Source organism: Mesocricetus auratus, unplaced genomic scaffold (genome assembly GCF_017639785.1).
Source record: "Mesocricetus auratus isolate SY011 unplaced genomic scaffold, BCM_Maur_2.0 Super-Scaffold_15014, whole genome shotgun sequence".
NCBI classification, from domain to species: Eukaryota; Metazoa; Chordata; class Mammalia; order Rodentia; family Cricetidae; genus Mesocricetus; species Mesocricetus auratus.
This window is the reverse complement of record NW_024429186.1, coordinates 47,247,290-47,271,611: the sequence shown is the minus strand read 5'-3', so window position 1 is coordinate 47,271,611 and position 24,322 is coordinate 47,247,290. Positions and strand designations below refer to the sequence as shown.

General features: G+C 43.0%; 2 protein-coding genes across 4 annotated transcripts in view; one reads left to right on the top strand and one right to left on the bottom strand.

The window, feature by feature from the left end:
- Window positions 1-6,632: 6,632 nt before the first annotated feature.
- Klhdc2 (kelch domain containing 2) lies at window positions 6,633-19,907 on the top strand. The gene is made up of 13 exons (XM_040743003.1): window positions 6,633-7,058; window positions 10,076-10,155; window positions 12,287-12,404; window positions 13,939-14,054; window positions 14,325-14,406; window positions 14,774-14,857; window positions 15,834-15,914; window positions 16,004-16,062; window positions 17,199-17,308; window positions 17,640-17,712; window positions 18,681-18,768; window positions 19,436-19,488; window positions 19,598-19,907. The coding sequence occupies exons 1-13, from the start codon at window positions 6,906-6,908 to the stop codon at window positions 19,719-19,721; spliced, it is 1,221 nt and encodes a 406-aa protein (XP_040598937.1). The 5' UTR covers window positions 6,633-6,905; the 3' UTR covers window positions 19,722-19,907.
- A 621-nt stretch (window positions 19,908-20,528) lies between these two features.
- Nemf (nuclear export mediator factor) overlaps window positions 20,529-24,322 on the bottom strand; it is a 49,748-nt gene continuing 45,954 nt past the window's right edge. The window contains exons 29-33 of one of the 3 annotated variants that reach the window (XM_040743001.1): window positions 23,336-23,368; window positions 21,582-21,682; window positions 21,444-21,487; window positions 21,278-21,357; window positions 20,529-21,070 (exon numbers count right to left, since the gene is read on the bottom strand). In XM_040743001.1, the coding sequence (XP_040598935.1) occupies window positions 20,993-21,070; window positions 21,278-21,357; window positions 21,444-21,487; window positions 21,582-21,682; window positions 23,336-23,368 (336 nt within the window). In that variant the 3' untranslated portion in view covers window positions 20,529-20,992. Of the gene's footprint in view, window positions 21,405-21,443; window positions 21,488-21,581; window positions 21,683-23,335; window positions 23,369-24,322 lie in introns of all 3 variants that reach the window. The other 2 variants (XM_040743000.1, XM_040743002.1) reach the window with 2 other exon arrangements.

Here is a 24,322-nt window from a genome sequence, read left to right as displayed (position 1 = left end):
TTAATTTGCATCTCCACCAACAGTAAGGGTTTCTTTCTCTCCACATCCTCTCCAACGTTTGTTGACACATTTGTTGATGATGGCCATTCTGTCAGGGTGGGGCAGTGTCTCAAAGTAGTTTTAATTTGCATTTCCCTGATGGGTATAGGTCGATTGAACACTTTTTAAAATAGTTATTGGCCATGTGTGTTCATTTTTTTATAGCTGTCTATTCAATTCATTTGCCTATTTGTTGACCAGCAGTTTTATTTCCTTAACGGGCTGGCAGTTTTATTTCCTTGGTGTTAACTGCTGCACCCTTTGTAAATTCTGGGTATCAGCCTCCTGTCTGGAGGGGAGCTGGTAAGGATCTTCTCCCCTGCTGTGGGCTGTCTGTGTGCCCTACTCAGTGTGTCCTTTGCTGAACAGAAACTTGATTTTCATGTAGTCCCATCTGTAGATATTTGGAGCTAGTTCCTGTATTGTTGGTCCTCTATTGAAAAAAGGTTTTAACTACCCCAATATCTCGAAGGGAATCCTTTGTGTTTTCTTCTACACTCTTTAGTGTTTTGGGTTTTAAATGAAGGCCGTTGATCCATGGGACTTGATTCTGTACAAGGTAAAGGTAATCTGTAGGGAGAAACCCATCTTTGCAGCCATCACCTGTTGAACAGGCTTTTTGCCGGTGTATATTTTTGCCAAAATTCATGTGGTGAGTGTAGCTTGGCAGTTTTTTTTCCCTCTGAGTCCTATTCTATGCCCTGATCTTCCTGTCTTTTTAGTGCCGGTACCAGGCCGACTTTATCACGATAGTTCTATAGCATTATTTGAGGTTGCATATTGTGATCCCTCTAGTATCCATCTTGTGTTTCAGGATTGCTTTGGCTATTAGTGGTCTTTTGTGATTCCACGTGAATTCTTGTATTATTATTATCATTATTATTATTATTTTGGTTTTTACGAGACAGGGTTTCTCTGTATTGTTTTGGAGGCTGTCGGTCCAGCCCGGCTTCGAACTCACAGAGATCCGCTTGCCTCTGCCTCCCGAGTGCTGGGATTAAAGGCGTGTGCCACCACCGCCCGGCTGAATTCTTGTATTATTTTTTTAAGCTGTGATAAATGACATGGGACTTAAGGTTATCTTTTACAATTTATTTGTTTTCTCCTATCTTACCTTTTACTACTCTCTCAGAGCCTGTAATCCTTTGTAAGGATTACAAAACCTGTAAATAAACACCCTAACTAAACTATAAAAGCATTTAAAGATAATTTTATCTGTACAGGTATTTGAATATATGTCTGTACACTACATGAACGTTTGGTGCCACTGGAGCTTAGAAAAGGGTATTGGTCCATGTAGAACTAGAGTTACAGCCAGTTATGAGCTGTTACGTGGGTGCTGGCTATTAAATTGGGATACTCTAGAAGAGCAGCCAGTGCTCTTAATCCCCAAGTCATCTCTCCAGCTCCTAGCAGTACTTTTTTTGTAGTCAGCCTTATATAAGAAAACTTGTTAGAGGGGCTGGAGAGGTGGCTCAGCACTTAGGAACACTGGCTCCTCTTCCAGAGGACCCGGGTTCAATTTTCAGCACCTACACGGCAGCTCACAACTTTCTGTAACTTCAGCTCTGGGGGACCTAAGACCCTCACACAGACAGACATTCAGGCAAAACACCAATGCATATAAAATAAAAATAAATTTAAAAACGCAGAAAACCTGTTAGAAGGGTCCTGGGAATGTAGCTCGGTTGGTAGAATGTGTGGCATGTACAAGGCCCTGAGTTTGATCCTCAGCCCTGGATAAAACAGGTATGGTAGCACATACTTGGAATCCCAGTACTTGGGAGGTAGAAGCAGGAGGATTAGTTCCATGCTGGGTTTGAAGCCAAAGCCAGCCTGGGATTATTTTCCTTGAAGTCTTTTTTTTTTTTTTAATCACATGTGCCAGTCTGTCTTAGCCCTGGTCCAAGCTTCCCCTACTCCACCCACTCTTATCTGAGAGCAGAGGCACCCTAGGACTGTGCTGGCTAGGGCAGACAAGGCTACAGAGCATCCAGGATGTGGTCTATCTTTGTGACCAGCCTTACACTCTCCGGAGAGGAGTTTTCGTTCTTTGTTCACATGCTCTCCTCGAGCCTGCTGGCCCCCGCCTCCTCCCACTGACTTAAGCACCAGTCCTTGGCCTGCACAGGTTAAATCCTCCATCTTCAGTCTTTTGCCAGAAATCTCACTGGTTACATCCTTGCGCTCTGTTTCCAGGCTCATTTTGATACTCTCAGGAGTGGAGATGCCCCAGGACTCTTTGTACGTATTGATAATCTCATTGAAGGGACAGTAAGAACCTACCTAGCCTCTTGTGGACCAGGGTTGAAAGTGGTTCTATGATGCAGGCCACCTTCATCCTGGCTTCTATGGCAGGACCTTTTGGGATACCAATGTCCTGGAAGATCATGAAAGATAGGATGTGGCATGTAGCCACCCACAACGGCATGAATACCCTGACGAGGCCCCGAATGTACTGCTCAGCCAGATTCTTCTCTTCTTTTTTTTTTTTTGGTTATTGGTTTTTTGAAACAGGGTTTCTCTGTATTTTGGAGGCTGTCCTGGAACTCACTCGGTAGACCAGGTTGGCCTTGAACTCACAGTGATCTGCCTGCCTCTGCCTCCGACTCCCAAGTGATGGGATTAAAGGCGTGTACCACCAATGCCCGGCTTAGTATATCTTTTTTATTTTAAAAAATTTCCGCTGGGCGGGGGGGTGGCACACGCCTTTAATCCCAGCACTTGGGAGGCAGAGGCAGGTGGATCTCTGTGAGTTCGAGACCAAGTCTGGTCTACCAAGAGAGTTCCAGGACAGGCTCCAAAGCCACAGAGAAACCCTGTCTCAAAAAAACCAAAAAAATTTTTTCCATTAAATTTTGTGTGTGCAAGTGTGCATGTGGGTGTAGGTGCCTCTCTCTCTCTCTGTCTCTCTCTCTCTCTCTCTCTCTGTGTGTGTGTGTGTGTGTGTGTGTGTGTGTGTGTGTGTGTGTGTAGGACAGAGGTTGGGTGTCTTTCTCAGTGGCTCTCAGCCTTATTATTATTACTTATTGTAATCCTTTAAATTTAGTATTGGAGAGGAGCAGGTGTGCTCATGCCAAGATGGGCAGTTAGAGGACAACTTTGTTGAGCCTGTCCCCTACTTTCCACTTTACATGCTGTGATGGCTAATCTTAGTTGTCAAGCAGCTGGACCATTTGAGCTGGGAAGATACACATGTATGTATAGATGTATGTATGTTGTAGCGTTGCCATACTTCAGTTAGCAAGGTCAAACAACAAAGAAGCCTGTAGTAGTGGTGTACCCCAGTAATCCCAGAACTTGGGAGGTGGAGGTGGAAAGGTCAGCCTCAGCCCCAAAGGAAGAACAGGAGGACTGGGGAGATGACTCAGGGGGTAAAGTGCTTGCTATGAAAACAAACCTTAACCCAGATCCTGGCAGTGGTGGCGCACACCGTTAATCCCAGCACTTTGGAGGCAGAGGCAGGTGGATCTCTCTGAGTTCGAGGCCAGCCTGGTCTACAGAGGGATTTCTGGGACAGTCAAGGCTACACAGAGAAACCCTTGTCTCGGAAAAAACATGAGGTCTCATGTAGTTCAGGCTGATTGTCAACTCACTGCACATCAAGAATAACCTTAACTTCTGGTCTTCTCATTTCTACCTTCCAAGTGCGGGATTACACCACTGCCGTGTCCAGTTTACATGCTGCTACAGATTGAGCCCAGAACTCCCTGAATGATGTGCAAACACTCCGCCTACTGAGCCACGACCTCAGCTCCCCACTGTTAACAGGGCCTAGACCTTAGCACAGCTGACTCCATGATGGAGGTACCATTCAGGCCATAAAACTTAGGCAGTACTACCTGTCAAAATGAAACAAAGACCTAATCCATCAAAGTCCATAGTTCTGTCTGGGAAGGCTTCTAAATGTACTCACCTTGCTTTTTGGCTTCTGTAGTCTGCTTCTGGTTAATTGACCTTGCTAACATAAGTATGGCAACCCTACAACATGGTTTTTCTGCTTAGAAGTTCACCCCGAGAAAGGCTTGGTGCTACACTGCATCCCAAACACTCAGGGTAATCGATGGCCAGCTTTTTTATTGACTTCAATTCATGTCTGAGCAGTCTTCTCTGGTGGCTACCCCCACAACATCAATGAATTTTCCTTGCAGACATCATGGGACAGTAAGCTGTGTCTAAGTGCAGCTCATCTGAGCAAGGCTGACGTCATAGGGATTATCCACACACATGCTCCCGACACCTAGGGCAAGGTGGTCTCCACTGTTGGATGACCAGTTGCTCGACACAACCTCAGCTTCAGTGCAGACTGGTCATCCAAATTACAGGCACACTTGCAGAATGAGAGGTTGTGGCCACAGAAGTGGTGCCATCCACCAGGCAGGAACTTGATGCTGGACCTTCATTTCCAGAGTCATCCAACACTGTGTGGCTGGTAGAAACACTGCCAATCTCTTTTTGGCAGTGCACATCCTGGGCAGCAGCACAGAGGTCATTTCGCTGTCTCGCTGTGAGGTGAGGGAGGCCCCTTCAGCACAGCACGTGTGCGTCAGCTTCACGTTCTCTTCATGGCAACACGGCCACAGCGAGACCTAGGTCATGCTGGTCATGCTGGTCATGGTCATGAAAGCCTACGATGCTGATCGTGGTGGTGCAATCCACCAGCACTTGGGAGGCAAGGAAGGTGGAGCCTTGTGAATTGGAGACCAGCCAGCACAGTCTACACATAGTGTGTCCAGTACACCCAGGGCTACATGGAGAAACCCTGTCTCAAATACAAAAGGAAGGAAGGGAGGAAAGGAGGGAGGGAGGGAGGGAGGGAGGGAGGAAGGAAGGAAGGAAGGAAGGAAGGAAGGAAGGAAGGAAGGAAGGAAGGAAGAGAAAAGGCTATTGTTCTCACAGTCTAAAAACATCCTGACTGTAGGAAGGGCCATCTCTGAAAGGTCCCCAAAGCAGGGGGTTCACCATCTGGGCACATGTAGCTCTCCACATTTTCAGAAGCAAGTCTCACCCACCTGGTCTGGGTCTTTGTTGGAGAGGGTAGAAGTGATGGTTGTTAAGCACACACCTTTAATCCCAGCACTCAGGAGGCAGAGGCAGGCAGATCTCTGTGAGTTTGAAGCCGGGCTGGACTGACAGCCTCCAAAACAATACAGAGAGACCCTCTCTCATAAAAACCAAAAAAAAAAAAAAAAAAAAAAAAAAAGTGTTTCACTGCGTTGTAAGGATGGAAGCTTGTAAGAAGGATGAACATTTAAGCCAGGCACATTTAAGCCAGGGGTGATAGTAATGTTGGTAATCCCAAACTTCTAAGATAAAGGCAGTGATACAGTGTCTCATAAAATACACAGCCGAGCTGGGCGTTGGTGGTGCACGCCTTTAATCCCAGCACTCGGGAGGCAGAGGCAGGCGGATCTCTGTGAGTTCGAGGCCAGCCTCGTCTACAGAGTGAGTTCCAGGACAGCCTCCAAAACAATACAGAGAAACCCTGTCTCGAAAAACCAAAAAAAAAAAAAAAAAATACACAGACGAGCACTCGTAAGGGCATTCTGTATATAACAAATAACTTTATATGTTGACAGTCGGTCTCCCCCTTCCCCCAGTTTAAGAAAACAAACAAAAAACCACCCACCACTTGAGCTCTGTTGAGTGGCTTCTTTCTCTCGTGCCGCTTTTTAAATTACAACATTCAACGGTCGGTTTGAATGAAATAAAACGACGGTCTCTCAAGGGAGGGCCAGTCCTACACGTGGATCTGGCTAGCCTCGATCTCAAAGACATATGCCTCGGGAGTGCTGGGCTCAAAGACCTGCACCATCCCATCAGCTGCAGGTGTTTCAGATAGGGACTCATGCAGCTCGGCTGTCCTCAAGCTTTCCAAGAACTCTGACTCTTCCTGCCCCTGTTTCCCAAGTGCTGGAATAAACGTCCTTCGGGAACCACTCCAGGGCTTAACTCTAAGACTCAGCAACCACAACTGTAACAGCAGGGGGGAGTGTCAACGAGAAAAGCTTTTTTGTTGTTTTTGTTCAGTATATTGTTCCTGTGGCAGTCCTAAAATGAAGAGAGGAAAGAAAACGATGACAAGAATTGAGAGACCGTTGAGATGAGGAACCTGGTGTTTTCCAGTCCAGCCTTATTTTATTTATTTATTTATTTATTTATTTATTTATTTATTTATTTGGTTTTTCGAGACAAGGTTTCTCTGTGGCTTTGGAGGCTGTCCTGGAACTCGCTCTGTAGACCAGGCTGGCCTCGAACTCACAGAGATCCGCCTGCCTCTGCCTCCCGAGTGCTGGGATTAAAGGCGTGCGCCACCAACGCCCGGCTCCAGCCTTATTTTATAAGCGAGGAATTGAGTTGAAATAATTCGTAATTTTCATTTGGCCTCATTAGAAGTCCAAACTGTGAGGCTGGGTTTCGCCTTCTTCCCCAATGGTGGTTGGTGTGTTGGTGGCTTAGGAACGGTCTAGGCCTGGAGCACCGAGAGGTGGGAGGAACCGTTCACTGACAGACCAACTGGGGCTCGGGAGGCGATCGCGCTTCCGGAGCGCGCAGACGGTGTCTGCGGGGCGACTTCCGGCGGAGGCGTAAACAAGGCCCTCTCGGCTGGAGGCGGGGCGGGCTGCGAGTGCGAGCCGTCTTGGCCGCTCTCCCGCTCAGAGCCGGGTCCGGGTGGCACCGCGGTCCCCGCGACACCCGCAGCCGCTGACCGCGCGCGCCTCAGCGCTCGGCCGGGAGGCGGAGGCGCAGCGCAGGGGAGGCGGGTGGCTAGCGCTGGCTGCGCGCCGGGGTCCGCTGCTCAGCTTTCCTTTGTCTCCCGCCTGCGGGGCCGCAGCGGTCCTGGTGCACAGCCCTGCAGCCGCAAGATGGCAGATGGCAACGAGGATGCTCGAGCGGACGACCTGCCAGGCCCGGCCTTCGAGAACTACGAGGCCATGGAGCTGGCCTGCCCGGCCGAGCGCAGCGGCCACGTCGCCGTCAGCGATGGGCGCCACATGTTCGTCTGGGGCGGCTACAAGGTCAGCGGGGCAGGGCGGGCTCCGTTTGCGGGGGGCGACAGTCGCGGCGGCTCTTGTTCATTCAGGGGAGCATCTTCCTTCCCTGCCTCCGTGGACTCCGGGCACCTGGGCTGTTGTCACCGCTCTCTTGACTTATGAGTCAGCCTACGCTCCCCGCCCCCCGCGTTGTTGTCTTTGGAGCCAGCAGAGCCAGGCTGTGCTGTGTGGGTTGAGTAGCGGGTGACTGTGGCCCGAAGTTACGGAAAGGGGTGGTGGCGAGGTTGTGCGAGAGTCACTCATACCTTTGGCCCAGGTCACCCACGAAGGCTTTACCATCCCGAGTTGGGGCCAGTTAGCCGACAGATACTGTATTGTTTGCCCACTGTGTGAACCAAGGCCACAGGAATCGCTTCCTCAACCTTCCCGAAGGTGTAGCGGTGCCATCGACACCTGTGACGATGCCCACCAACCGATTGTATGAACGCAGGCCCATTTTCCTTAACTGGTTTCAGCTGAGGAAGGATTGCCCCTCAGAAGACCTTACACGAAAATGAAAGGGAAAAATTCCCCGTCACACTTGTAATTGGAGTGTAGTTCTCTGGCCTTTGTCACCAGGTATTTGTTTAGAGTCATTTGCGCTGAGTGTTATACCCCGAGCTGGGGAATACTGCTCTGTTGTCTTCTATTTAAAACGGTGCTAACTGGTTCTGTTATACTGGTTTTAGAACTCCACGATATGCTCTAGTTCTTGGATTTAATTTGATTTACACCGATTTGATCTATTTGAACCACAAAACTATGAATACTGTTTTAATGTTAAAATGACCTCCCCCTTGGTATTGGCTTGAAATTCAGTTCTCTGCACCCGTGCTGGAACTGTTTGCTTAGGGACTCTAGTAACAGTTTAGCTCATGGTACTGGCGATCTGATCATAGTTGGCCACTTTTGAGATAACTGTCCCAATAACTTCATTTGGTTTAACCATTAATTATTTCGCCAGTCCTCATTAATTTATCATGTTGTCCTAGCATCCAGGGACTAGGTTTTTAGAGTTGGTGTCCAAAACTTCAGCGGTAGAGAGCAGATGTACAGTGACCACTATTAAAATGTAAAATCTGGGGTTGGAAGGGTGACTCAGTAGTTAAGAGAATTGGCGACATTTCTGGGTTGGAGTCCTAACACCCACATAGCAGCTCACAACTGTAACTCCAGTCCCAGGGGATCTGACGCCCTCCTCTGCACTGCACCAGGGGGTGCATGGATAGTTATGCAGGCAAAACTTACACACATAAAATTAATTTTTTGTTTTTTGTTTTTTACTAGACAGGGTTTCTCTGTATTGTTTTGGATGCTGTCGGTCCATCCTGGCCTCGAACTCACAGAGATCCGCCTGCCTCTGCCTCCCGAGTGCTGGGATTAAAGGCGTGCGCCACCACCGCCTGCAAAATTAATATTTTTTAAAAATGTAAATTTTCTTTGAGGAAGGGTAGACCTGTTGATCAATCACACTTCACTCTAAACTGTGTTATTCACAATTCTGTTTGTAAAAAAACTAGCATTGAGCCATAGTGTGTTGGGAAATTGTCAGAGTGGGAAATTTCTGATGTTGGGTTTATAAGGTCTCAATGCCTTGAAATTAGCCACTGTCAGTGAAGTAGGTGATACAGAAGCCGCAGTCCTCCGCTTCAAACAAAGACAGGGTTTAGGTAGCTCTGGCTGGGCTGTAAGTTGCTATGTCAACCAAGCTGACCTCAAACTTCCAAAAATCCATTTGCCTCTGCCTCTACCAGTGCTAGGATTTAAGGTGTGTGCCATCACTCCTGGCAACTTCTACATGTCTTTGATTGGAACCCTTGGAGATCTGAGGCAATAATCTGGCTTCTTCCTAGTAGTGGAAGTTGTCATCGTCCCCAACCCTAGGCAGGCTGGTCAGCCCACTGTTTGCTTACTAGTCTTGTGACCTTTACTTCTCTTACCACTCCTGGAGGAAAGAAGAGTTGCATGGCTGGCTGTTCCATTACCATATAAGATTCAAGTGTGTTGGGCCTTGACTCATTTTCAGTGAAGAGCGGTTTTTACTGTATTTTGTCATGATCAGAAAGTGGCTAGGTACAGTCCAGGAATGCAATAAGGCAGTCCTCACAGGAAAGACAAATTATTTATACTTTAAAATCTTGTAATAACTTTTTTTGTTGAGGTTAAATAAAGAAATTTGAGGACATATAGTAAACTTTGTCTTTGTTAGAGTTAATACTTGAAGGGACCTAGAGTAGAGCAGAGCAAGGAAATTACAGTTGTTGCTGAAGATGCACTATTTGCATAGTTGTAGTTTTGCCCTCAGAATGGATGGAAGGAAAGTTTGGCTAGAACACCATGTGAGCATGGGCAGAGCATTTAAGTCAGGAACTGAAATCAGGTGAGTGGTCTGGTCTTTTCAGGGTACAGCATGACCTTAGTGCGGCAGTTCTCAACCTGTGGGGTTGAACGACTCTCAGGGCTTGCCTAAGACCATTCTGCATATCAAATATTTATGTTATAGTTCATAACAGTAGCACAATTACAATTATGAAATGTTAACAAAATTGTTATGGTTGGGGATCAGCACAACATTAGGAACTGTATTAAAGGGACTCCTTGGGGTCCTTGTACTATTTGCAAGTGTGTCAAATGTTTGAAGGTCTGTCGCCTAAGCATTCCCATGAGCTATCAGTGTCATAACTAGTATCTCAGATGAGATACAAAACCCCATAAAATGCTTCTTTAAACAAGCCTGATGATCTGAGTTGGAGCCCCAGAAGCCATGCAAGGGTGGAGGGAGAGAACTGACTCACAAGATTGTCCTCTGGCCTCCACATAAGCACGGTGACACTTGTGCTGACAACTCATAGCACATACACACAGCACACTAGTAATACATTAAAAAGTAAAATGGCCCTCCAAAGCCACAGAGAAACCCTGTCTCGAAAAACCAAAAAAAAAAAAAAAAAAAAAGTAAAATGGCAGTCGTGTATACTTGCAATCTTTCTTATTCTTCATAGAGTAATCAAGTGAGAGGATTATATGACTTTTATCTGCCCAGAGAAGAGCTTTGGATCTACAACATGGAGACTGGAAGATGGTAACGGGCTATTGGGGCAGGTGGTGGTGGTGGGGCTTATAAACTTCAAATAAGGTTGCAAAGTAAGATGAAAACCCATTCTGGGGGAGGGGGGCTGAGACAGGTCTCTACATAGCTCTGACTGTCCTAGAACTTAACTGTGTAGTCCAGACTGACCTTGAACTCAACAGAGATCCACCAGACTCCTGGGATTAAAGGCATAATGCCCAGCTGAAAACCCATTCTGATTAATGAGAATAATGTAGTTAAGGATGCTAAGCTCTCTCTATTCTAGTTTAGATTAGTTGCTGAGCTTAGTAAATACCAGATAATGTCATGCTCTTAGAAGCCTCTAATCAAGGCTTGGTCAAAGTACCCTGAGGTAGGTGATGGCTAGAACTTGGAATGGGAAGATGTTACAAGTGTGGTTTGGTATTTTGAAAAAGAGGTCTTTAGTTTGCTGTAATTGTTAGGTTTTGCATGGTTTCTAATTTATCAGCTCAAAAGAAGTTTTGAGAAAGTCTCTTTTAGAGTACTATTTTCTGGGTTGTATTAGTAGTTGAGTAGCAAAGTGCTTGCCTGTCCAACATGAGGCCCAGGCTTGATTTTTTTTCACCTAGAAAAAAAGATGTGTTTAAAAAATGAGCCTGGCGTTGGTGGTACACGCCTTTAATCCCAGCACTCGGGAGGCAGGAGGATCTATGTGAGTTCAAGGCCAGCCTGGCCTACACATCGAGTTCCAGGACGACCTCCAAACCACAGAGAAACCCTGTCTTGAAAAATTAAAAAAAAAAAAAATGAGCTGGGCAGTAATGGCACCTGCCTTTAATCCCTAGCACTCAGGAGTCAGAGGCAACCAGATCTCTGTGAGTTTGGGTCCAGCCTGGTCTACAGACTTCCAGGACAGCCAGGGTTACACAGAGAAACCTGTCTCAAAAAAACAAAACAAAAAAGTTACCCAGTGATACTTGAGGGATTCTCAGGGTCCTCTGCCTGTAAATAACAGTGAGTCAAGGACATGTTAGTAGTCTGTGTGGGTTCTCAGAGTACTGGGCTTCTAAAGGTGTTCCCAGTAGTTCGTTTCATGAAAACCTTAGACTTTAAAAGACTTGTTTACTATCTTATTGTCAGTCTTGAAGCCAGGATGGTAATCCTATTTAGTTTAAGGCAGGTCACAATTATTTTTGTAAATAGTAAATCAGTTCATATGGACTATTTGCTAATCTTTTTTAGAGGACTGGAAAATTCCCAAAAGAGGAATTCAACATATTTCTTTTTTTTTTTTTTTGGTTTTTATGAGACAGGGCTTCTCTGTATTTGGAGGCTGTTGGTCCAGCCTGGCATCGAACAGAGATCCGCCTGCCTCTGCCTCCCGAGTGCTGGGATTAAAGGCGTGCCCCACCACCGCCCGGCTCAACATGTTTCTTAAGATCAAGAATTTAAATAAGCCTCCTTCAAGCTAATCACAGATAAAGTAATAATAATTGGTGATGTGATCAGGAGACCTGAGGTGGACTGTTAATTTTCTGAGTCTTTATAGCTGAGCATGGTTATGCTTTCATTTAATTGTAGCAGGCAGATCTCTGTGAGTTCTGGGCCAGCCAGGACTACATAACTGTTAGTATTACATAGGGCTTATTTAAATCACTAAAAGTTGACTTAATTTTTTAAAAATCTGTTGAATTACTCTGTCAGCACTGGGAATGTTGATGCTTTCCTTTTAGATCCTTGGCCTACTTAAAAGCAAACTAAGGTCATGGGGTTGGCTCAGTTAAGTAAAGGCGATTGTTGTCAAGCCTGGTGACCCAGAGTCCACACGGAGGCAGATTTCCATGTGTATGCTGTGACACAGCTGTGCCCAAACATACACACAAATCAGTGTAACACAGGGACCTCTCCCAGTCAGTTAAGACCATAAAGCCAGCAGTTTGAGAAATGGTCTGAAATCAGAGGCTTTCAGAACCTTTCATTCTGCTTGTGTACGGCTGTCTTCCACTGTCAGGTAGCTGTAAAATGGGGAAGCTGATTCCTTGAGTTATCTTGAAGCTAGAAGACCCTAGATATTGTCAGCCTTCTTTCTCTTATTGTGGGATGTAAGTTAATAAGCCTTGTGTTTCTTACCCTCTGGAAAACTTGTCTAACCCTCTTTTAGGAAAAAAATCAACACTGAGGGTGACGTTCCTCCTTCCATGTCTGGGAGCTGTGCTGTGTGTGTAGACAGGGTGCTGTACTTGTTTGGAGGACACCATTCCAGAGGCAATACAAATAAGGTTAGTGGTTTTGAATGATTATGGTTCTAAGCAGTTTTCTCCTTCCATTTTCAACCGCATTTCTAAAGTTCAGCTTATACTTGTGCACTCTAAGTATGTACTTGTGTGTGAATGTGTAGTATAGTAATGTCCTCTAGTGTTGTACCAGTCTGTGTACTAGGCCTTTGTAAAGTAAGGGTTAGCAGCCTGTGTGTAGTGATAACTTCCTAGGTGTTTTTGCTTGTGCTCTCAATTTTTCTCTTGACTGCTCTGAGTGGTAGGGAATGTTAACTGGAAAGTATTTTCAAAGACAATTCAGACAAAGAATTTGCAGTAAACGGTAAAGGAGAACTCAGAAAGTCACAGGGATAAATTAATACTAAAAAAAGCTGGGTGGCCGTGGTGGCACACACCTTTAATCCCAGTACTCGGGAGGCAGAGGCAGGTGGCGTACAAATTGAGTTCCAGGACAGACAGGACTGTTACACAGAGAAACCCTATCTTGAAAAACCACAAAGAAAGAAATAGTAAAATAATTCTTTTTAATGTTGCTCTAGGACACATGCTGCTTTGATTTTGTCCATGATTTTTTGTAAATAGGAAAAGAGGTCAGTATTTTTCAGGCACACAGTTTTTAGGTAGAGTCCTCTTAACTCACTCACTTTACAGCGTAGTAAACGCTACATGCAGAGTGCAGAGTTGGACATGGAGACAGAGATGTGTGATGCAGTTGGAGTTCAGCTCAGGTTCCGGGAGACACCTAAGGACTAGGACTGAATGGCTGCAGTCAGGGTTTGTGGGAGCTCAGGCAGTGCTTCAGTTGAACAGTGACAAGTCACAGTTCAAGGAGATGTCAGGTGGCTCTGTGATTTTGAGATTATACGAGGAGCACTGTGGTGTGTGTCACTTAAGTTCCAGATCATTCCTCCTTTCCTTGTATGAACCAATGTAGATGTGGTAGAAACATAAGTGGACACTACCTGAAAAGACTTAGAAGGGAGCAAAGCTGGTTCCCAGAGGGTGGTGACAGAGTGATTAATACAACGCTGCTAGAGTTCAGGGTTTTACATTTGACCAGAAGGAAACTTAGGTGTCTCGGAAAGGTGAGGTGTGTGTGTTCTCTTACCTGGATTTGAATCCTGAGACCAGTATTTAACTTTTAGATCCCCTAGAACTGCAGTTATAGACTGTTATAAGCTGCCATGTGGGAACTGGGAATCAAGCCCAGGTCAGACTGCTCTTCCAGAGATCCTGAGTTCAATTCCCAGCAACCACATGGTGGCTCACAACCATCTGTAATGGGATTTGATGCCCTTTTCTGGCTTGGAGCTTTACATGCAGAGCACTTATACAGAAAATATAAATAGAATTAAAAAAAAACTTACATTCTGTTGTAAATTTATAATCTTGACACAGACCAGTGTAGCAGCCAGTCTGTAGTCACACTTGGCACTGAATTAGATGGCACCTTTATCACAAAAATACAGGTAAAAATAAATGTCAATATTGAGTTTTCTATGTAATGAAAACTAACTGAAATCATTGCTTCTGACAGTTCTACATGCTGGATTCAAGGTCTGCAGACAGAGTGTTACAGTGGGAAAGAATTGATTGCCAAGGAATCCCTCCATCATCAAAGGACAAACTTGGTGTCTGGGTATATAAAAACAAGTACGTTTGAAGCACTGTAGGTTTGGCCTTTTGTGCAGAATGTAGTTACCCTGTAAATACCCTAGTCAGCTTTACAGATGCGCATGGAGCACATCACATAGTAAATTAATACACGAGTGCCCTAAAAGCTAGTTGTCATGTTAAGCATTAGTTGACTAACATTTCCATATACTCATGTACTCAACTCATTCCAGATACCGAAGTTTAAAATATCCTGTGACCTAGTTTACAGATACTTATTTCTTTATGTTTTGGTTTTATATCAAACAGGTTAATATTTTTTGGAGGGTATGGATATTTACCTGAAGATAAAGTATTGGGAACTTTTGAATTTGATGAAACATCTTTTTGGGTAAGTGAAGTTTCATATTGCACATGGCCTACTTAGTATGTTAAAAATACATTCTATTTTGTTTTCACTTTCTGAATTTTTATTACATTTTGAAAATTTAATTTTGTGCTTTGGTGCAAGTGACACAGTTTCAAAGTCAGAGGACAACTTGGGGGAATTGGTTCCTCCTACCAAGTAGGTTCTGGGATTCAGCTTAGGGCATCTGGCTTGGCAGCAAGCACCTGTACCAGCTGAGTCACCCACCAGCTCAGAAATCATTTCACACTTCCCAGCCATTCTCTTCATTGCTTGTTAGTAAACCGGGCATGCAAGTGTTATGTCATTTTATAAACAGTATTTGTAAAATAACGCAGATTCTTTTCTGTAGAATTCAAGTCATCCAAGAGGATGGAATGATCATGTACATATTTTAGACACTGAAACATTTACCTGGAGCCAGCCCATTACCACCGTGAGTTACTGAAGAATGAAGTGGACACCAGAGTTGGGAGGGGCCTGAAATTGACAGTTCCTTCTTGTTGTTTTCTGGAATGAGGCAGTCTGTAGATTTATTGCTCTTCAAGGAGTAAAAGCCTCAGAAGTTTAACAAATACATTAGGTGGTGGTGGCCTTTAATCCCAGCACTTGGAAGGCAGAGGCAGGTGGATCTCTGAGGGGTAAGTTCTAGGACAGCTAGGACTGTTACACAGAAACCCTGTCTTAAACAAAACACACACACACATCTGTGTTGTACCTTCATTTGCTAGTAACTAAATCAAGTTTTAAATTGAAAGTTTAAGATTAGATTTCTTTCCTTATAAGGATAGTATGCAATGTGCCAGTCTTTTATTTATTTATTTACTTGCTTGTTTTGTTATTTGAGACAGGGTTTCTGTGTATTGTTTTGGAGCCTGTCCTGGAACTTGCTCTGTAGACCAGGCTGGCCTCTGAACTCACAGAGATCTGCCTGCCTCTGCTTCCCGAGTGCTGGGATTAAAGGCGTGGGCCACCAACACCTAACTTGTTTTTGTTTTTTTTTAAACTTGTTTATTTTTATTTTATGTGCATTGGTATTTTCCCATGGGTGTTGGGTCCCCTGGAATTGGAATTACAGTCATGAGCTGCCATGTGGGTGCTGGAAATTGATTCTGGGTTGTCTGGAAGTACAGTCAGTGCTCTTAACCACTGAGCCATCTGTCCAGCCCCCATCTTTTTTTTTTTTAATTAGCTGTTCTGACATACTAACTCATTCAGTAACAGTCTCAGAAATATAATGTTCAGTTGTAGTATCAGCTTTTAATACTATTGCTGTCAATAAATCGTACTTTGACCTTTAAATGTCTGAGTGTCTGGCATAATTTGGTTCTGTGAAATTCAGAAAAGATCGATATTTTCCCTGTTTGTAAAGTTCACATATTTATAATGCTGTTTTTATACCTTTTTAATAGGGTAAAACACCTTCACCTCGTGCAGCCCATGCCTGTGCAACTGTTGGAAACAAGGGCTTTGTGTTTGGTGGCAGATACAGAGTGAGTATAGAAAAGTTTTTAACGACATGCTTTTTAATGACTTGCTTTTGGATGCTTCAAATGGTAACTTACTTACTTAACTTTTTTAGGATGCTAGAATGAATGATCTCCACTGTCTTAATCTGGATACATGGGAGTGGACTGAATTGTAGGTATTACCTTAGATATTTAGAAAAGCTTTCCAAAATACATTTCAGACCTACCCCTTTTCTAGTAGTATGTAATAAATGTGCTTCCAGTTTCTGTAATTTGGGTTCTAAATAAACATGATTACTGGGGTCCTTAAGGAAGGAATTTTATTTTTATTTTCAGTTTCCCTAACTATGTCCCTGGTATATCATGTTTGTTGAAAAGAAAGTCTAAAGTTGATTCTGCCTTCAAAGAACATAGTTCAGTATAAAGTATGTAGTTAATACTGAGAGGTTTCTTTTTCTTAAGCATGTGTCTGGATATAAGATGTGCATACATGATGTATGTTTGTGTGGGTGCATGTTGTGTGTGTAAGTGTATATAGGTCCAAAGCTGACATCAGGGGGTCTTCAACATTGTCTACCATATTCATTGAGGAAGTGGTCTCTCAGCTAAACCCAGAGCTCATCAATATGGCTGGCTAGCCTGCTTGCTTAGAGGATCTCATTGTGGGATTCAAACGCCACTCAGTGCCACTACATGGACTGACAGGTGGGCTGTCGTGTGCTCTTGTTACTTACGTAGGTGCTGGGGATCTGAATGGTCCTCAAGCTTTTATGGCAGTTTTCCTGAGACCCCAGGAAACCTTTTTCAAGTTTTCTTTTTCTAATAATCCATATACATTTTTAAAGAAATCTTCAACATTTCTCTGTGGTATCTGGTTTAAATGTAAGATTTTTATGTATAAGGTGATTATGTGTGCATGTGGAAACTTGAGAATAGTCTCTGGTGTACTCAGTGGTGTTCACCTTTTTTATTTTGGGGTGGTTTTTTGTTCTTGTGACAGGGTCTTACACTGTCAAACTTGTGAAAGAAAGCCTTCTACCTCAACCTTCCATGTGCTGGGATTCTGAGTGTGAAGCTGTTTTTCCTTTTGAGACAGGGTTTCTCCCTAGCTTGGGATTTGCCTAGTAGGACAGGTCAGCATACTCTAGGGGTTCACATGGGATTGCAGGCATGCATCATGCCTGCTCCCCCCACCCTTTTAAGTAATGTGTGGGTTCTACCAGTGGAACTCAGGCTCTGAAGCACTTATTGACTGAGTTCTCTCCAAGACTCTAGCCACAGATAGTATAACTCTGCTGTTATTTTTAGAATTCCACAAGGCATATGTCCAGTTGGCCGTTCCTGGCACTCACTGACACCAGTGTCTTCAGATCATCTTTTTCTCTTTGGAGGATTTACCACTGAAAAACAGCCACTAAGTGAGTCCTTTAAATATATCTTGCTGTCATATATCATAGTTATGCATTAGAAGTGTACTACTCACTGAAATTCAATCCTAGCTGTATCCTTGCAGGTGAACTTCATGTTGACCCTGTAACACCTTATAATTGTACATATTATGACCTAAATCCATTCTGCCTGGTTTAAAATTTTTACTTTGAGCACTTAAAGTCACCGCTGAAAGGTTGTACATGCAGTGGCCTTACTTCTGTAACCACAGGGAATAGGATTTAACTTAGTGCGTTTCGTGCTAAAGTGCCAAACTGTCAGGATGAACATAACTTAATAGCTTTTTCTTTTTTTAATCAGGTGATGCCTGGACTTATTGCATCAGTAAAAACGAATGGATTCAGTTTAATCATCCTTACACCGAAAAGCCAAGGTATGAACTACCTGAAAGGTGTAATTTCTTAACAATTAATTCGTTAAGTCCCATGAGTATATAGGATGTTTTGGCTGGATTTTTATCCAACATTCTTAGGAAAGATATACTTCCCAAAAGACCAACCAACATTACCTGAATGTCCAAAGCTCGCTTTCGCACTGTCTGTATAAAGAACTCTGTTAATGCTTTAAACTTTTCAAGAATGTACATGGAAGAAAGAAAAATCAAACCAAGAGTTGTTCATGGTTTGTAGTAGAATTATTTAAGGAAGATTAAGTAAAACTTTTCAGAGGCAGGAAAAAAAATACGGGGTGAGTGGGCACATACCTGTAATACAGCCCTTAGAAGCCAGAAACAGGAGGATCAGGAGATCAGGGGCTCTGGGCTACATGAGATAGTAAAAACTTTTCTTTTTTAAACACTGACAGGATAGTTTTCTTTTAGTCTCCAAAGGAATTACTATGGGCAATTACATACTTAGACATTGGTATTAGAAGTGAATTTAAGTATGCCAGCCCCTCTATGTTTTCATCCAAGTATAGTCATTCTGCTAAGACACTTGACAGAGGTGACCTTTCCTTCCACAGAATTATCCAGGGTGGAGAGCTTTAGTGATTTACTGCAGTCTTCAAGTCACTGTGTGTGAGGCCAACTCCCCTGCCACTGCTTAGTCCCCATAAGACTTACTGCTAACAAAGACCTGATTGTTTGCTTACAGTCTCACATTATGTAGCTCTGGCTGGCCTGGAACTCATGTGTAGACTAGATTGGCCTCAGACTTAAGAGATCCACCCGCCTCCACTTTCAGCATGCTGGGATTGAAGGTGTGTGTGACACCAAGGCTAGCTAATTAAAGAGCTTTTACTTGAAATTGGAATTCTTGCCATATTTGGTCTGAATGTAGTTTAGAGTCAGTTTGGACTTTTGAGTTACATTAAACTCAAGCTTTTTTGTTTTGCATGCAGGTTATGGCACACAGCTTGTGCAAGCGATGAAGGAGAAGTAATTGTTTTTGGTGGTTGTGCAAACAACCTGCTGGTCCATCATAGAGCTGTAAGTGCCTTTACTGCTGATGAGCGAAACATTTGTGTGTGTGCAGGTGTGTGCCATGGATGAGGACAATACTTGTCCTCCCATCGTCTAACTCAGGTTGTCATCTATGGCAACAGGAGCCTTTATCAGGTGAAACTTGCTAGGCTTTTTAAAATTTTTTTGGAGACAGGGTTTCTTTGTGTAGCCCTATTCTGGAACTCTCCTCTGTAAACCAGGCTGGCCTTCAGGTATCTGCCTGCTTCTGCTTCCTAAGTGCTGGGATTTAAGGCATGCACCACCACTGCCCAACTGCTTGTTTATTAAAACTCATGTGATTGGTGTTTTGTCTGCATGTGTGTCTATGTGCCATGTGCATACAGTTCTCATGAAAACCAAAAGAGGGCATTAGCTCCCCCTAGAGCTGGGGTTACGAATAGCCCCAAGGTGGTACTGGAAACTAAACTCAGATCCTCTGGAAGAGCAGACAGCTGAGCCATCTCTCCAAGGCCTGTGAGTGCTAGGTAGGACTTCACCAGCACATATTCCCAGCTTTGGGTCCAGCTCTTGCCCTTGCTGGGCTAGGACCTGTAGTCCTCCTGTCTTGCCTCCTAGAGCTGGGGTTACAGGAATGCACCACACCAGCCTGCTTTCAGCATTTGCATTTTAACGTAGTCTTTTTTTCTTCCAGGCACACAGTAATGAAGTACTTACATTTTCAGTTCAACCAAAATCTCTTGTACGGTAAGTTCTTACCAGGTACTTGGTACCAGGTACATGACTATTTAAAGGCAATAATGAATCTTCATTCAAGCTAATGTAAACTTACTTTTTTTTTCTTGTCTACTTTTAGGCTAAGCTTAGAAGCAGTCATTTGCTTTAAAGAAATGCTAGCTAATTCGTGGAACTGCCTTCCAAAACACCTACTTCACAGTGTTAATCAGAGGTTTGGTAGTAACAACACTTCTGGATCGTAAGGCCTCGTAGATAATAATTCTCATCTACTTGCATGGAAAACAACCCTGTATTTGTCACAGAGTGGCATCCTTTGTATACTTATATGTATTGTTGTAGTTTGCAGCTTTCTGGGTTTTATGTGCATGTGAATGGCCTAGAGAACTTATTTTTGTGTCTAAAGTTTACAATAAATGTATTTAACACCAGTAACTGTCCATTGTTAAAGTAAAAGAAAAAAATCACTACATTAGCTTTTTATACCAAGAATGGGTATAACATTTTTACATTTATCTTTTGATAATTTGGATGTAATGTATCTGTAGAAACTGGAAAAGCTACATTTTTAGCCTTGCACTTCATGTAGCCAAGGCTGATCGTCTTGACTCAGTAATACTCCAACCCCTCCTCTCCAGTACTAGGATTAAGAGTGTGCTGTCACATACACCTGGGTGTGTGTGGTGATGGTGGGGCAATGGGAGTGAAGAGTCGTATATATGATACAGCCCAAGCTACAATTAACTTAGCACTTATGTGTTGGTATAATCCTGGAACAGGTGGTCATGTTTACTATTTAGCTAATTAAAAGTGGCAGTATGTACCTTGTGAAGGGAAGAGAGATAAAATGTATGACTTTATTCTCTGTTCTGATGCAAGAGAGAAGAAAACTGGACCAGGAATCTTTAAGGATAAGCCTAAAAAATGCACTTCTGATAATCTTGACAGATAAAACATTATTTGATGGAAAAGAAAATGTCACAAAACTGAATGACATTAAGAAGGAGAAATTAGGGTTAAAGGTGATGTATATGAATGCACAGAAACAATTGTCATTTTCCTCTGTGTGTTGTTTTTTGCATTTGATGTAAGTTTTTGACAAAATTTTCAAGACACAAACTCTAAATGTTACTTGCCCCCACAGAACCAAACAAACCCCTTGCGATTGGCTGTGGTATGTGTGTATTAGATGTTCTATACAGTAAGCCTCCGGCCAGTATAATGCAGTTGAGCCACTTTAAGTCTTTACAGCATTAAATGAAACCTCAAGAATGTCGATAAATGCAGAACAATTACAGATGTGTATCATTTAACAAATATTTTAGGAAATACTATTGTAATAGTTTATATATGTATATATATATAAAACTTGGGAAAAAAACTTAAGTCCTTTTGGTGATATAGCAAGGCAATGTGTTCATTTGTAAATGTGGAAGTCCTATTAACATGTCTGCATCTTTGAACTTCCAAAGGCTATAAAATTGGCTCTTCACAGTGTTTCAGGATTTCATTTCAGCTATTTTCTTTTTACATGAAGAAGATTAGGTGCGGACACTTTCACTTTGCCAGGAATGTTTCTTGATAAATCTGTGTCCTAAAAAAAGAGAAGTGCTTAATGTTTCCATGTCCCATGTAGTAAGTCATGTTTAGGACAATCATATATATTCTACTGTCAGAAGAAAGGCATTTTATAACTTTGCTGAGTTGATTATTATGGCTCCTAGTAACAGCATTGAATCAAGACAATAGAAAAGATCTTGATCAGACCACCAATCACCAGAGTTCTGAAGGAAAACTTTACCTTTACACTGCGGAATAAATCTTTTTCTCTTGCTGTTGCTTCTTTGGAGTGCATGAAACTATTCAAGGCTGTTTTTGCAGCTGTAAATAGAGAGCTGGAGAATGTACTTCTGGTTCAGTCACTTAAGCTATTTTAAAATAACAAAAAAAAAAAGATCCCACGTTACCTTTTCCCTTTTTCTGAACTCCAGGAGTAAGTTTCACTTTGTACCTTAAAAAAATATTGCATGAGTTACTACATGGAAATTTAAGAGACTCATAAAGACATTGTGGCAGCTATTACAAGTACAATAACAATGGCTTACTTATAATTTGTCATGGTGGTATAAGGAGCACATATTGGAATAGCAAACATTAGTACATCTTCAGGATGTGGCTGCCCTGTCAAAGAATCGAACAGATTTTCCTAAAAGAGGAAAATAAAAACAATTATAAAAGGAATTTATGCCAGCCAGACTTTAGCCTTTTCTGACAGATATCTGACAGCAGTGCCCAAACTGCTTTTGAGTTCCAAGGAACTGAAATGTAATGTTTGAATATATATTCCTTACATTTTTCCCTACAATATTCGGCAATGGGAACATTTTTCAAAGCACTATTTAATGACTTTTAGAAAGAGGAAGACAAATGGGACATTTCATTGCAACTAAGCTGCAGGGAAGCTACTGTGGATTCAAAAGACGAATACTAATAACTTCAAGGAGTTTAAGTCTGTTGCAAGGAATGTAGGCTAGGTCAGTAACTTTTCTTTTTCATGTGTAGAAGCTTCTATTAACTTAAGTCTCTTACTGAACTCAGAGTTCAGAGGTTGGGCAAGCCTAGCTGGTCAGTAAGCCTCTTGTTTCCACTTCTGCAGTATCAGCGTTAAAAGTACATGCTATCTTGCCTGGTTTTCATGTGGGTGCCGAGGACTCAGATCCTCATGTGTGCATGGCAAGCATTTTACAGACTGAGGAGTTTCATGAGGCAAAATAGTAGCTTTTGCTGTCCCAGAACTCATTGTAGATCAGGCTGACATCATCTATCCATCTCTGTCCCGAGTGCTGGAATTAAAGGCATGCACTACCACACTTCAGCTAGACCAATAATTCTGAAACGGGGACTTTGTCCCACTACAGGAGACTCGCCAGTATCTAGGCATAGTTTTGGCTCTCAGATGGAAAGGAACGGCACCTAACGGATTAGGTCAATGATACGTTTTTTCCAAGACAGAGTTTCTTCCTCCCTAGTGCTGGGATTAAAGGCATGTGCCATCACCACCCGGTAGCCAAGGGTATTATTAATCTATATGATGTTACACAGGTCTGACAACTTTCCAAAATGTGAACAGTGCCAAAGTTGAGAAAAATCTAGGCTTCTTCTCTTCTTTCCTTCTTCTCTCGCTGTCTGAGACAGGGTCTAGGCTTCTTTTCTCCTCCTCTTTCCTCCCTTGCTCTCTCTCTTTGAGACAGGGTTTCTCTGTAGCTTTGGAGGCTCTCCTGGATGGACTCAAACTCACAGAGATCCACTTTTCTGTCTTTTTTAAAAATATGTGTGTTTATATATCATAGAGTGCATAGTGTGCCGTGTGTGTGTGTGTGTCTGAGTGTGTGCATGCGCTACATGGAGACCAGAAGAGGACGACATCAAATCTCCTAAAGCTATAGCTGGTTTTGTGTCCCCATGTAAAGGCAGCCAGGGCTCTTAACTACTGAGACATCTCTGTTCTTAAGGAGAAATTTCAGAACTCCTTAAACTAACTGTCATTGTAGACTATCTACAAGGGCAAAATGCTTAGTGCTGAACGTTTAAGTTACCTTAAAAAGTGATTATTATCCCCATAAATAATAATACTGCAGTGCAAAGGAAGGGGAGGGATAAGGAATATTTTCAGGCTAGGTATGGCAGTGTACACGAGGAGGTAGAGGCAGGTGGATCTTTTGAGTTCAAGACATTTCAAGAACACACAGCAAGTTCCAGGCCAGCCAGGGTTACATTCTGAGACCCTGTGGCTGCAGAGCCTGCAGATATCTTTACTGAGTACAGTGAGATGGAACAGAAACCCCCACTCAAATCATACCTCATGTCCCTGCTGATCCAGATCGTGCTCTTCCTAGTTCCAAACATAAAGATTAAAGTCAGCTATGAAACTTGGTATCAATAAACCACAAGCAGAAAAAACCTGAAATAATAAGGCTGTTGTATAACTCATAACAGGAATTGAATACACCTTGGGTCTCCTAAGACTCTAAAGTGGATCAGGGCGTACTTTAAAAAGCACTGCAATTGAAAGAGAAAACTAATTTTTTTAACCAGTGTGACAAAATCCTTTTACTTATAAGGATATGCTGATGTTGTGTTAAGTTGTAGGGATAACCTGAAATGACAATTGAGTTCAATATTTGTAGAAAAAAGTAATCTTACAAAAGAACTTAAAAAAATGTTTGCTAACAATTTTATAATGAACTTCAAATAGTGAGATAGACTTAATTTTGTGTATTTAAGTTATATGGACAGTACCTATTTGGAGACAAACTAATCTCAGTCTGTTTAGGCTGCTGTATCAAGAGACTTCAGAATACACAATTTTAAAAATAAATTTACATTTAATCGGTCTGCAAGCTAAAAGTTCAAGGTCAGGACAGCAGTTAAGTTCTGTGAAGATTTGCCTCAAATGGCACCTTAGTACATTTAGTAGCACACACTTGTAATCCTAGCACCCGAGGTGTTGAGGCAGGATGAGCTTACTCAGCAACATCAAGTTTAAGATCAGTCCTTGCTACATGAGTCTTATTTATCCCCCCCCCCCCATCCCTGCCCCAAGGCAGGGATTCTCTGTGTTGCCCTGGCTGTCCTGCAACTCACTGTGTAGACCAGGCTGGCCTCAAACTCACAGAGATCCTCCTGCCTCTGCCTCCTAAATGCTGGCATTAGAGGCTTGTGTTACCACCACTCAGCTACATGAGATTCTTAAAGCAGTAAAAAAAGTGACATCTGATTGCCAGGTCTTCATTTGACAGGGTCCCTTTAATCTCATAAAGGCATTTACTTTCCTTCCTAAAAGCTC

Excerpts from the sequence above, each read along its gene's own strand:
- Klhdc2 (XM_040743003.1), top strand. The coding sequence starts at position 6,906 with ATGGCAGATGGCAACGAGGATGCTCGAGCGGACGACCTGCCAGGCCCG. Across the intron at positions 14,055-14,324 it reads GTCTGGGTATATAAAAACAA|GTTAATATTTTTTGGAGGGT; the intron begins GTACGTTTGAAG and ends TATATCAAACAG. Across the intron at positions 19,489-19,597 it reads CAACCAAAATCTCTTGTACG|GCTAAGCTTAGAAGCAGTCA; the intron begins GTAAGTTCTTAC and ends GTCTACTTTTAG.